At 40.1% G+C, this 14,326-nt stretch overlaps 1 protein-coding gene across 1 annotated transcript; it reads right to left on the bottom strand.

The window, feature by feature from the left end:
- Positions 1 to 817: 817 nt before the first annotated feature.
- LOC117002656 (NEDD8-activating enzyme E1 catalytic subunit-like) lies at positions 818 to 13,292 on the bottom strand. Its single transcript, XM_033071984.2, is given in 19 exon segments — positions 818 to 1,591; positions 2,039 to 2,093; positions 2,201 to 2,264; positions 2,397 to 2,497; positions 2,987 to 3,068; positions 3,147 to 3,183; positions 3,567 to 3,620; positions 4,417 to 4,530; positions 4,974 to 5,076; positions 5,195 to 5,350; positions 6,087 to 6,151; positions 6,435 to 6,478; positions 7,077 to 7,146; positions 7,149 to 7,156; positions 7,716 to 7,798; positions 9,301 to 9,381; positions 10,301 to 10,421; positions 13,073 to 13,114; positions 13,232 to 13,292. Coding segments are annotated over 19 exon segments (1,389 nt in total). The 5' UTR covers positions 13,252 to 13,292; the 3' UTR covers positions 818 to 1,502.
- Between the last annotated feature and the right edge of the window lie 1,034 nt (positions 13,293 to 14,326).

The following is a 14,326-nucleotide window of genomic DNA, read 5'->3' as shown; positions in this document are numbered from 1 at the left end:
GTCCGGGAGGCGGGACCGGCCCCGCGCCCGCCCTCACAGCGCTGAGGGAGCGGGGAACGCTCCGGCTCGGGGATGGAAGGGACGGTACAGAGCCGGGACCGGCCCCGCGCCCGCCCTCACAGCGCTGAGGGAGCGGGGAACGCTCCGGCTCGGGATGGAAAGGACGGTACAGAGCCGGGACCGGCGCTGAGGGAGCGGGGAACGCTCCCGCTCGGGGATGGAAGGGACGGTACAGAGCCGGGACCGGCCCCGCGCCCGCCCTCACAGCGCTGAGGGAGCGGGGAACGCTCCCGCTCGGGATGGAAGGGACGGTACAGAGCCCCCGGTACCGGCCCGACACGGGAACAGACACCTCCCGCTCCAAGCCCCGTCCGACCCCGCCTGCAACACTGCCAGGGTTGTGCCAGCCCCTCACCACCCTCACAGGAAAGAACATCTTCCGAGTATCTAGTCTAAATTTCTCCTTTCCCAGTTTGTACCCACTACTCCTTGCCTTATCCCCCCTCCTTCAATTTGTAGCCATTACCTCCTGTCCTATCCCCCATCTCCCCTTTTCCACTTTGTACCCATCACTCCTTGTGCTATCCCCCTTTCTCCCCTCAGTCAATTTGTATCCATTAATCCTCATCCTTTAACTATGCAGTTCATAGTTAAAAATTGTAAACTTCAAGCGCAGCTAACACACCAGACTAGAATTCAGGTTCTAGCACGTGGCACTGCTTAAGTCTGACTAAAGCAGCCAAATGATGCCCCAGATTTTTTTAATAGACACTATAAATACTCTTCAATGTCCACAGAAAAGCCACACACTCAGGTGTCTTTCTGATTTTTTTATTAATAAATACCTTAACAGCACCAATGATTTTGAACATAATCTTGCAATGCTGTGCACAGCGGCTGCTTGGGGACAGTGAGGAGACACATCTGTATTTTCATGTACAGCTGATCATTTCCTCCTTTTGTTTCTTGTATAAACAAAGCCATCCCTTCCATATTTAACACCTTCCATAAAATTGATCAAATCAATATCAAATAAGAGGGAAATGCTCATTTTAATCTACTGCCTCCTTTGGTTTAAGGTGACTCAGTAAGTCTCAGGAGTGCTACAACTTAAAACCAGATCGTTGTGGTTCCTTTAAAAAACATCTTCTCTTTGCACATGTGTGTGCACACATGTTGAAAACAAGACTTTTGGCCACCTTAAAGTTCCATGTGTTTGAAAGTACATTAGCATGAACATTTTGACAACAAAACCAGAGAAAAGTGTATTTCTATACATCAGAGGTCTGTACATGAATAAGCATTTATACAAATATAATCCACCAAATATTGGCTTCTACATACAATTCTGAAATATGGTGATTCATTTAGATTTCCTAACCTCCAACCATGCTGGCACTAACAGGAACATTTCAAGCTGCTTTAACACCCACAGAATATGTTTGTTTTATAAGGTGGGCACAGATTTCTCTTGCTGTATTTGCACTTTACTTATGAATAAATTAAGTGGTAAAGTGAAGCTTGAACAACATAGTCTGTGGTGTAGTAACATCAGCAACTGCAAGTTCCTGGCCATCCACAAGCCCCAGCTCTGAAACAGAAAGAAAATTTTAATTAATTTAATTAAACCCATATGCTTTGTCTTTTCAAGAAGCCAAAAAAATAAGAAATGCTATTCCCACAAACCATAAATATGATGAAATAAAGCTGAAAAAAGCTCACTGGCTAAATTAAAATTAATCCAATTAACCAGGAAACAGACCTTGTTGAGAAACATATATAAACTCTGCTGAAGTGTGTTTAATTTACAGCAGTTATTTTGTTGCTTTGTTGCAATGTTCTGTGCATCTGCCTGCACTTCACCTTTAAACAACTGACACACCTGAGAAATGTGGAACTAAAATTGAATGTGTATTGAATGTGAAAGGCAATGAAGCACATCCTACTGCATAATGCAAGATAAAGCTAAATATCCACACAGGGGAGTGAAACTGATTTTCTCTAACTTGAAAATCTACACCTGACAGATCCATGATACCTTTTAGTGTCTTGGAAAGATTTGGCCTTGTTCGTTCTTCAATTGAAGCTACTGTCTGCAAATCAAAAAAAAAAAAAAAAAAGCCAATTTGTTTTTATTTTCAAAGTCAGTGAATTTAAGTAAATTCAGAATATTAAAGTCAATTACGTATGTTCAGATTACCTGTAAATAAAGTGTTTTATTTCCGCCATACATAGTTGCTGTGATTGCAGGAGATTTCATCTGCCTATATATAGACATTTCAAACAAACAAACAAAATACAAACCAGGCAACCAGGTTAAAAATACATTTAGAAATTACCTTTTTTAAGCACTAAACTAACAAATTATCAAATTAGTCAGAATGGTTGCAACTTACAATGAAGCATTATTTGTCAAGTAATCCAGGATCTCCTGCAATTTAGCTGATGGGGAAATCTCTATGTTTTGGGGAAGCTGGCTGCAGGCTGGACAGTTCTCCTACCACAAAACAGCACAAGAATACACATTATGTTAAAGATGAAATGCTGCTAGTAAGGTCTCAAAAGTCTTTGTGTTGTGTTTTTTTAACGTTTTAGCTCTAGAAATATTAATAGTTGCAAATATTAATGACAAAATTCATTTCCTTCTGAAGTCTGTCACTGATTGACTCCCAAGAGCATTTAAGTTTTTATGAATGACAAATTTCATCTGACATGAAATCCAACACTACAAACTTTCAGATCAATTTTTGCCACCACCTCTTTTTGAGATCTGCCCATGAGTCATCTTAGGTTTGAGGTCTTATTTTGTAGTTCTACTCTACAGAAGCAGCAGACCATTAACACTGCAGTTTCCTCTTTTTAAACTTCAGAAATATTATTATTCAGTGCTAGGGGCCAATTGATTTAATACTGAAGTTCAGAAACAGACACAAAGTGATAAATACAAATCAAGGAAACAATCCTTCAAGCCTTTAATGGCACTAACCTTTCTTTCAGCTTCAAAACTGTATGTATACAATCCATCCACATCATTGAACACCAAGTAGTTGTTAAGAGGAACATAAGCACTGTAATGACAAACATGTCAGTGTTGATAGATGGCATTCTGCTGGAAATCATGTCTGTTATGAATAAAAATTAAATACCTTGTGGCTATTTTAAAAACTTCAGTGGCGCAAACAGCTGGAATGAGAAAAAAAAAATCTTCATCTAGCAGACATCACACAGTTGTACCAAAGTGACAAAAACAATCAAGATAACAGTCTATAAAGAGAAAAAAAACATCTGAAGGTAGCTGGTAGTTCTGTGCATTAACACCATAGATTTGGCACTGATCTGAGACTATGTCAAGCCTAAGTCCTGTGATTTACTTTCCTCCCCAGTCTTACACAGCATTTATCCAGTCACATACAGTTTCTATAAGGAAAACAGAAATGAAACTGTAAGTATAAATCAGACACATTTAAAAATTACTATTATCCTCTCCAAGGTCTCACTTCCAAATTGTTGCCCCACAAAACTCTCAAGTCAGTAAAGCAGAAGTGAAATGAGTTCTTTCAGCATACCTGCAATTACTGCATTTGTAGAAGCTACTGCTGGAATAATTCGTTTAACCACCCCTGTAAAAACAAAACATACAGCTCGGGTTTTCCAAGAAACTCTACTGAGAGACTACTTTTAGAATAATTAAAAAGGGTGGGTCTAAAAGGACTCTAAAGGACATTTTACAGTGTCCAGGAATTTCTGTAACAAACATGTATAACGGCTTTCTGCTGCAGTACTTGGGCACTTTTTTTCTATTTTAGGAATGGATCAAGCACACTGAAAAAAGCAGGTTATCAAACAAAGAGAACTACTGAACAAACTCTGAAAGCAAGTATTCTGTATTTAGCACTGAAATGAAAACTCTTCTATTCCTGTTTAACCAGAGAAATGCACAAAAGAAAGACAGTTGCAGTTAGTGTTTAAAATGGTGATTAAATGAGTGTCAGCATACAGCACTTGCCTTTAACAGAGGCAGGGAGAGCAGAGAGGAACAGATGCTATAGACTTAACCAGCCTGAACTGGCACAAAATGTTATTGCTAAAAAAGACAATCAAGTCCTTTTGTTTCTACTCTTTGCCCAGCAAGAGTGGTCACTGTGTAATGTAAACTGTGGAGCTGCTCCAAGTTAAAAATAAAATAGCAAAAAGAATGTTCAGTTTTATCCCAGATAAGTTCCTCTGATTCATCATGAATGCCCGAACATCTGATTTGTCATAAAAATATTTATGCTGGCACAGGAAATGAGCTGCTTGTTTCTGATTTAAGGCTGAGAACTATCTCAGCACAGCTGCCAGCTTAGTCATAACAAAACAAAGAATGCCAATCCAGCCGAGGTGTAAATGCCACAAGTTGAAATGCCATCCCCTTACCTTGGGTGAGTCTGTAGGTCACACCTTTTATATTAAATTGTGATGCTCGTTCTAAAGACTTCTGGTAAATCCACTGTATATGTTCAGGGTCATCCCCATCCAGTGCAATACCTTCTACAGTAAAGAATTTACAGATAAATTGCAAGTTCTTCAGAAATACAGCATTCTTTTTGTCTTAAAAAATCCCTGTTTTAATTTAAAATTAATACCCTGTGAAGCTACTGAAACTTGACATTTTGAATAACCAAAGTATTATTTTTACAAAAAATAGTTTTAACAAATCCTATACACAAACTATCATCACTACACAGTTTATAGAGCTATTACAGGTTACATTTTAATTCAGGAAAGACATTTTGCAGTGTGAGAAACAAAGTATGGAACTGGAGAGTGAGTTCAAGAAGAGAAAATCCTTCTCCAGCTCAGAGGAGGCTTAGATTCAATATGACAATGAACCACACAAGGTTAAGAGGCAGGATTTATTAAAAGCATACACCCAACTCAAGTTAATTAAAAGGAAAAATGTTCATTTAGCACCAGTACAACACATTAATTACCTCCAAAAGGCTGTTCCTTTGGCCACTGCAATATCCTGACATACTCAATGCAATGCTCTGGCAGTCTGGGCATGGATGCAATGGTGCACATGGGAAAATTGACCTGGTTGGGCAGGGGAGGAAAACCAGAAGAAACCATGATACATTAGGTGTAGCACTAAGAAAAGAAACCAGCAAAGCAGAGGAATATGAAAAAACGGCAATTTCACTGGCTGAATTACCTGTGGTGGGTAAAGAGCAAGTGTGCACTCCACACATGCTGTCATACCAGGAATAATCACACGAACATTTCCTTTGAAACCTTCTGTCCCTCCATCTATTAGAGGTATGATGGAACTTGGATCCAGAACACCATCTTCATAATGCAAAAATGACATCTGACAAATAAAGGGGAGGGGATGTTGGGTTTTGTATGGTTTGTGTTTTTAAACAAGTTGCAGAAAGATGAAAAATCCTAAAATTTTAAAGGTACACCAAACTACTGAGTGCTTAATATACAGTTTATTTCAAGGTATATAAAACACTACTTGTTTGTCAGTGCACAGAACTTTATCAACCACCTCCACCCTCTACCTCTACCTTATTCCCCTGATAAATGCTATTATCTGCTATATATGTTCTCATAGCTCATCAAAACAAATGGTTGGTTGGTTGAAGGTTGATTCTTGATTTGTTGTTTTGCTTTTGTCTTTTTTTTTAACAAAGTGACAGTGATAAAACTACCAGCTTTCTGGTCACTGAATTCTGTAACAGTGCATGATAAATACTGTTTGGGTAATGAAGAAAAAATGCACAATGAGAGCACCCAGAGCAGCTCTGGAGCTTTCTTTTGTGATTTTCAAAAGTTGACTGCAGAATGTCACAAGCATGTAACCTACTTTGAAATGATCTCTGCAGGGCACTGCACAAATGTTGGCTAACACTTCTCAAGAAAAGGGCAGGTAAGAGAGCTGCTTTCATCCTGCTCACAGGAAGAAAACAGAAATAGGTACAGAAAGCTGTGAGTTTCAACACCCCTCATTCATTTCCATGATACGTTCTACACAAGTATGTTTAATTTCAGTCAACTAAACTCAAACAATAATGAGGCATTAAGAAAATGGAAAACTTTACCAGCATGCCATTTATCCATCTTCTTGCAATTATAGAGTCCAGCCCACAAACAATAATATGGAACTCTAGGGAGAAAAAACCATTATTGAAAATCTATACTAATGCAGACTTCCTAAGACAAGCAAAGTATTCTGTCCATAACAGGGACAGTGACTCCTTAGCCATCCCCTAGATTACCGTATCACAGATATATTTACATTTTGTCTACATTTTACTTCTACTTCCAGTATGTTGTGGAAGACTAAAATAATCAGCAAGCAAACTACCAGGAAAAGCAATAAACAGCAACATCTGCAAAGGTCCCCTAAAGCACCAGTGGGTGTTTGTCAGCAAACAAATTCCACTTACGTCGATAGAAGCTTTCATCCATGTCTTGAATCTTTTTAAAATACCTGAATGCAAGCCCAGTAAAGGAATATATTTATAGTTAAGTTTACTGTTTTCTATTTGCTAACCTAGAGCCAAAATATTATCTAATTTATTACTGTAATTCTATATAACACCTTCTAAAAAATGTGATCTGAGATTAAATTCCCACAGCTGAAGCTGTAACATCTCACAAAACTAGCAAAGGGACAATGCAATAGTCCTAAATGGCAAAGTTCAGCAGGTGAAATATTTAGGAAGTTCAAAATATGTGCTCACAAAGTCCTTTATCAGTAAGGGCTGCTCTATGTTTATAAACTAATGCCTCCTACCAGTGCTTACTCGAAGCTCTCTGTGAATAATTCCAGTGTCTCAGTGAAAATTACAATATTGCAGCTGAATAAAAAGACTCAGTGGAAAAATACAAAATAATTTCTGAGCCTTTCCCATGCAGATTCCCTGTATGCTAATGGCATGGAGAAAGAATTCTCAACTCACCAGTTGAATGAAAGTGTTCTTTATAGTATGAGAAACAGCATGGCAGCAAAATACCTTGGACATTCTTACCACCTACAGGGTTTTCTAGGATATTGAAGCCTTCAGGGCTGCTCTGTGAAAGGATACGGTACAACAGCACAGCTGGGAATGCGACTGTTCAGGAACTCTGCCGCAACTTCTGCCTTTGGTCGCCCACATCCTTCGGTCTGGGAAAAACCCAAGCAATTCCAAATGCTTTATCTGAGCAGATTTTTGTCCTTTCATCTCTACACATTGCAATATCTAATTAAGTGGCTAATTGTTACTTTAGGATCATTTATTTGATTGGATAGTATTAAGGCATCCAACCCAAACCATTCCATGATTCCTTGAAAGTATCAGATGTGAGAGCCTCAGAATTAACTACAGTTATCGGCACCAAAAAAAATCCAATGATTTTTCACTGTACTTGGATGAAAAAGGTACCAGACAATCTGAGATCTCAGTATGTGCGCATTTATTCCTTGGTGTCACCTTTTCCATTAGTCATTAGCTGTACTGGAATGGCAAGGAACATAAATTGATTTTCTTCATGCCACAGATCCCAAAATAAGAAGAAATCACATGCATCATGTAGTTAATTCTGAGTACTATTGTGACATGAAGGTCCAGTAATCTTTAATGACCTCTTGTCCAACCAAAACAATGAATACATTAACATGTTTTATTTAGGTACATTTAGAAAACCCCAGAAGTTAAACTGTGGAAATATAAAATATCACTCACCGAAACAAAAACTGTCGATTAAGGTTAGAAACATCTATAGTATCCATGTCAATAACATGGATCTGTCTGAAGCCAGACAGTGCCTGGGAAAAGAGAAGGTCAGCTTCACTGAACAGGAAATTAAATGCACACAAAGCTCCAGAATTCACTCCACATGCCAAAACAGCAACCTTTGGAGGAACAAATGCCTTTGCTCCTCATTCCTGTGCAGACAGGTACATGGGCATTCCTTGTTCAAAGGGGTTTTGTTGGGCTGCTAATGCTGTATTCAGACAGATGGAATTAATAACATTCCAACAGTCAAAGACAAGGCTCTCCTGAAGCAATATTGCTTTTGACTAATGCTAACACAGGGAAGCCAACAGTAGGCTGATCTGTAAGAGGAAGCTGCACTGTTCCTTCATGGCTGGAGGAAATCAAAAGGGTCCATTGGGGACAAAAAGCACAGAATTTAAACAAATACCATAAGCATTTCCATACTTGGCAGGAATAGGAAAAACAAAGTTTAATTTCTTTAAAACGTTTTTTAAAAAATTCTGTTAAGGTTTGAGCCATTGACATTTTATAGCTGGCATGAAAGATCTGGCATATTGACCCAGACATCACAGCCCAAAACAAGGCAGCATTCCTCATGGCATTCAATGCTGAAGCAGGTGGCAAGCACAAAAATCACCTCCTATATAAGAACACACTGAACCTCTGACAGAAGCTCTGTCTCATCTCCATTTGTATGCAGGCCATCACACATCTAGCAAATAACTTTACAGTAAAATTGCCTTAAAACTGTATTGTGGGTCTGATCTGATAAAGTAACATCACAAAGAAACAATGTGAACTGCAGTTAAAGGGAAATAAATGCTGTAAAACACAGGGTTTAGAGAAAAGAAAGGAGTTGTGATGTTCTGAAGTGACTCTATAAAACTTTGAGTCATGTACAAAATATGTTTTTTCATTTAAGACTCCATCTTTTTATATATAAAGACTTTGAAACTTCTCCCTTTACATTTTCTGAACAGAGCTATCCCTGCAACAAGGGATGCACAGAAATCCTTGTTCTTAAATAGAAACATGGGGAAGTAGAATAATAGTCCAAACTACCAAACTCAAATGGGATCATAACAGTGATACACGAGATAAATATGAATGGTTATGAGGATAAAAACCACAATAAATGGGTAATTAAACTCTTGCATTCCAAATCACACTTCCTTGTAGCATTAGGAGCATGATTTACTCATGAAGTTGACATCCTTTCCCTAGATCTGGCAATTAGGGACAATCACTAAGGCTGCACATGAACTTTGGTTCTTCATACAAAGCAGCCTGTTGTACCTCCAGACAAGGTTTGAGATAGCTGAATAAACACCACATAACATATGAAAATATCACCTTTCAAGTACATTCTTCATCTTTATTGTCTGTATCACCATGTATTTTACCCATGTTGATTAGAACTTAAAATTCTAGCAGCTGCATATAACCAAAACTGCAAAATTACTCAGCTGAATAAGATAGTTTTGTCAAGGAAAAAAAGAAAAAGAAACAGAGAAGATTCTAAAAAAAACGGTTAAAACAGAGTAATTACCAGGTTTTTCAGGAGTTCACATCCTAATCCTCCTGCTCCAATAACTAGTACTTTACATGTGCTTAACAAAAAATCAAGGGCCTGCAGAAAACATAAACCAAAAAATTAGTACAATTTGTCCTTTGTTTCATAACCCTTACAAGTATTTTACATAAGTTTTCAGTGCTCAGTGAGTTACAGATAAAGCAATTTGCACTTGCAGGAGTAATTACATATCAGACTTTAACCAGTTGTTGACTCCATGAAGTTCCCATATCCCCACTTAGAGAGAATCAAGACCTTTGCTGATATTAATATATTACTTTTATGATTATAAAATTTTTGACATGAAAATAGCAAAGTCCACTCTTATTTGGTTTAAGGTGATAATACTTTCCTTATTCAAGTATTTCACTGATATATAATACAAAATAAATCTAAACAGATAGACAATGTTGCTGGACAAAAAAATGAAATGTTAAGTATATAATTGCTTGCTGTGACTTGTTTCAAACTAGTAAATAATGGAACAGTATATGGAAAAGGTAACAGGAAAACACTTTCAACCATAAGCTCTGATACAAAATGTACAACAAAAGAAGAAAAGCAGAAAATACTTAAAACAGTACCCTACTATACATCTTATCCAGTTCTCAAAGTACTCACATTAACACTAATTTCTACCTTAAGTACAATAAATCTTCACTGTATCAAATTACTTAAAAATGGAGATATAAATGCTGCCATTTTTCATGTGAAACTCAAAACCAGCATAATTCATACATTGCTATGTATTTATATATGATGACAGCAAGCTTGAAGTTGACAGTGCACAACTTAAAAATACAAACTTATAAAAAGAACACATGTTCTGCTAGGAGCATAATGATCAATTGATTAAAACACAAGCTTTTCATGCAGCTTTAGTACTCACACATTGCTGGTGGTCAGTTAATGAACCTGTTTACATTTATGTGCAACACACTCTACAGATATTTGATGGAAATTAAGTCTTTCTCACTTGAGTGCCTGGCTCGAAATCGGGATGTGTGAATGGTCCAGATCGCTCGAGGAACTTCTTTACATGGTTCCAGCGACCTTCCCAGTCTCCAGAGTCCCCACACCCACCATCAACAGCCATTCTGCACAGAACACAGTAAATTCAGCTGCAAAATCAGACAGGAAAAGCCACACCTCCAACTTTCTATACAAAGTACACCTTAATTATTGACCATTCGTACAAATGCATCTGCATATCTTCATGGCTGGAATTTATGCACATGAGCATTTGCATGAGTGGGTTTTATTTGTGGGACTAAAAAGCAATAATATAAATATGCACAGAGGGGGAAAACACCCAGGCATTTTAATAAACCCACTGATTTAACTATTACTAGTAAAAGTTGACCTGCAGTGAAAAAGGGTCTAGCCTTCTTACTTTATTTGCCTCAAATTTGAAGAGGACACAGAAAAAGAGTTTGTTTCCCTAGATTTTGAGGTGATGTTTTTTTCATCAGTCAAGTCTTGTATCTTTTTTGACAGACTCATCAGTCTGTACTGCAATTGTGAGGCTCTGAATGAATTACAGTAACACCCCACATCATCCTCTGAATCTTCAGGGTAGTTATTTAGACAATATTTTGAAAAGACATGAATTTTGAATGTTCTTCACTCTCAAGAGGTACCATGGAATCAGAACTGCCCCATTTTTCAGGCATCCCGAGCCTGTCTGCAGTAACAGCCTCATTTGAAAAAAAAAAAAATGTTTGCAGTTATGTTCCTTTAAATTTTCACGGCAGAATTTTGCATCAAATACTCCACTACCCTTTTCCCTTTTGCAGGTCACTTTTAATAGCACATAAGTACAGATTTGAATTTTTAAGAGACTCACTGGAATAGTTCAAAATCAGCTCACAAATAATTTTCTACTATAAGATCAACATCTACTTCCCTATTAAATAAAGAGGAGCTCCACTCAATTAATATGATTATGCTCTACATTAATATAAAACTAAGCTTATTATCAAACAGCTCTGTTAATCCTGAGTAGTAGTGTTATCTGCTTTCTTCTATGAAGCACTATGAAAAGCTTCTAATTACTCTTGGTAATGTTTAGAATTTATTGTAACTTCCTCGTAACTCATCTCAAAACCAAAGGTAAATGTGGAGAAAATATCTATAGTGAGTTCCTTTATCTTCAGAGAATTCAGAATTTGGACAACACAGTATGCTCACAGTAAATGAAATTTCAGGAACTGGTTTTGCAAAACATTTTTAGTAACAGGAAAAACTTCTCTAAACTGCAGGAACAAATAAATCATAATTCACCTGCAATGTCCCTGCCCATAGCAGCGGGTTGGAACGAGATGATCTTTAAGGTCCCTTCCAACCCAAACCATTCTAGGCTTCTATAATTTGATTGCAGACGAACTCTTCTCATTAACTGTTGAGGGAAGTTACTTACTACATGAGCAGTTAAATAAGATCTACAAAAATTATTTGAATTCATAAGGGTCTTTTGACCTCAGTTGCACTTTCATATCTCCTCTAGTTCTCACAATAATGTGAAAATACACATATTTCACTTAATGTGTAAATAAACACAACAGCTCCTCTGCAGAACCCCTCATCTGCTGAACACCAGATTTCAGGAAGTGCATTAGCAAATAAAATGGGTCAACAGAAATCACAAAAACTGCATCTATGGATATTATGGTTTTTAGCATTTCTGGAAATAAGTGTAGAAGGTGTGTTTGGTGACATTAAGAACAGTTTTTTTATTCTTTACATAGTCCCTACAAACAGCTACTAACAGCAGCACACTTTTCTGTTTAGATGTGCATTTTCCTTCCTAAGCAATAAAAATGATAAGATCTAGTTTCACATTTGCATTATACTACAGTTCATTTTTTAGAGCATTGGACATTGTGGAGATCTGAGAAACATCAGTAACTCAACCTGAGATTTTACGTTTTGTTTCAGAGACAGTTTTTTCAAGCATTCATTTTTTGTGCTGTTACAGCATGACCAGGTATAGAGTTCAAACATTCTCATTTATTTCATTGAGTTCTTTTCATTTTAAATTTTGTTTGAAACATCAGAGCACCACAGTCCTTATATTGCTTTAAGCTCAGACTTTTCCCTGCCACCTTCACATCTCCAAAGCTCCATGCTTTTGGGGAACTTGGCATGCACCCTTCCCATCCACATGCCCAGGGAATTGTGCCCCTTATCCCAACACACATGCACTGCCAGTGACCCTGGGGTAGAGGGACACAAGCACATGGAATGGAGCAGTTAAGGGATGGAAGCAGATGATGTTAAAGATTTCTCAACATTCGTTTTCACGGCCTTTAAGGCAGGTGCGTAGATTTTAAAGTTTTCATGTGCAGAGACAACTGTTCTGCAGTGTGAATTTTTTTTTAATTTTCAGCCAAAACTTAAGTCACCTGCTTCTAGCCTAGAGGCCCTCCCAGGTCCCTGACCGGCCAGGCAGCTTTTCCCCCTCTGGTCACCAAGCTCTTCAGCACACCATGCCAAGCTGCGAGCCCGCAACTCCCACCCCGCCCCGGGCCAGCCCCTCGCTCCTCTCCCCGGGACTTTCCTCGCTGCTCGAGGGCCCTGCCCCACCTACGCCACCTTTCCTGGGGCTCCCTCCTGCCTGCCCGCGCCTCCCGCGGGCCCCGCAGCCTCCTCCCAGCCCTCAGCTCCTGCGGGGCTGCGGCTCGCCCTCACCTACCCCCGCCCCAGCAAGCGCTGCCCCTGCCCCGCTCGCCCGCAGCCCCGCACTAACCCATCCGCCAGCAGCTCCTCTAGCCTCCTTCTTTTCTTCTCCCTAAAAGAGAGAGAATAAAAGAAGGGTCAGTATCGCGCTACAGAGACCGGGGAGGAGGGAGAGGGGACCCCGGGCCCGGGGCAGGGCCGGCCGAGCACACACATACAGGGCACTTACGGTTCCTCACCATCCGCCATAGTTCCCTCTGCTTCCCACAGTGCCCCGCGCGGGGCGGGGCGGCGCGGGCCCGGCGGGCTGAGGGCGGCCCGGGCGGCGGCCATAGCGGCCACAGGGGCTGTAGTGTCGTAGCGGCCTCAGTGACCATAGTGGTGATAGTGGCCATGGTGGCGATAACCGGCACGGACACACGGCGGGGACCCTCCCACACCCCCGATCCCTGGCACAAAGCCCCGCTCCCGTCTTGCCTGCCCGCACGCGCCTTATCTCCCTTACCCGCCTCTCCCATGAGCACACTCATGGAATGGTTTGGCTTCAAAGGAACCTCAAAATCCATCCAGTTTCACCTCTGCCATGGGCAGGGACACCTTCCGCTAACCCCCATTGCTCCAAGTCCCCTCCAACCTGGCCTTGAACACTTTCAGGGATGGAACAGCCATCTGGGCGGTTTCTCTGCCTCACCACCCCACAGGGAAACATTTCTTCTAATATTTAATCTAAACCTACTGTCCATCAGTTTGAAGCCATTCTCCTTTGTCCTATCACTCCAGCCCTTATAAATAGTCTATCTTTTTGCAGCCTCCCTTCAGGTACTGGAAGGCCACCATTAGGTCACCCTAAAGCCTTCTCTTCCACATCCAAGTCTCTCAGCCTTTCCTCAGAGCTGCTCCATCCCCTGAATCATCTTGGTGGCCTCTTCCAGACTAAGAACTTCCTGGGTGCCATGGACCTCCGAGAAAAAGTGTGTGGAAATTATGGTGTGTTAAAGCTTTCAGGAAGGCTGGAACCCAAATGTGATTGGGACCAGGCTTGGGCTGGTCACTGCCTGCCACAATGGCTTTTATTTTATGTGGTAGTAGTCCTGGACAACCACCCATAAACCAGAATGAGCGCAGGTCAGGAAGAAGATGAGCAGGACTAACTTGGGCTGCGCTCAAGTCTTGGCCTCCCAAACTTTAGAGATATAAATCCTTCACAGATGGAGCTGTGAGAAGCAAAAGCAGCCTGCTTACATTTTGAGAAGGATTTTGATGCTCGGCATGGTAGCACAGCAAACCCGAGGTGCTGTGTGATGCACAAACAGCCTGTGCTCGA

The sequence above is a fragment of the Catharus ustulatus genome, chromosome 13 (genome assembly GCF_009819885.2).
Source record: "Catharus ustulatus isolate bCatUst1 chromosome 13, bCatUst1.pri.v2, whole genome shotgun sequence".
Taxonomy (NCBI): domain Eukaryota; kingdom Metazoa; phylum Chordata; class Aves; order Passeriformes; family Turdidae; genus Catharus; species Catharus ustulatus.
Note: the sequence above shows the minus strand (reverse complement) of the source record. Positions and strands in the feature narration are given on the sequence as shown.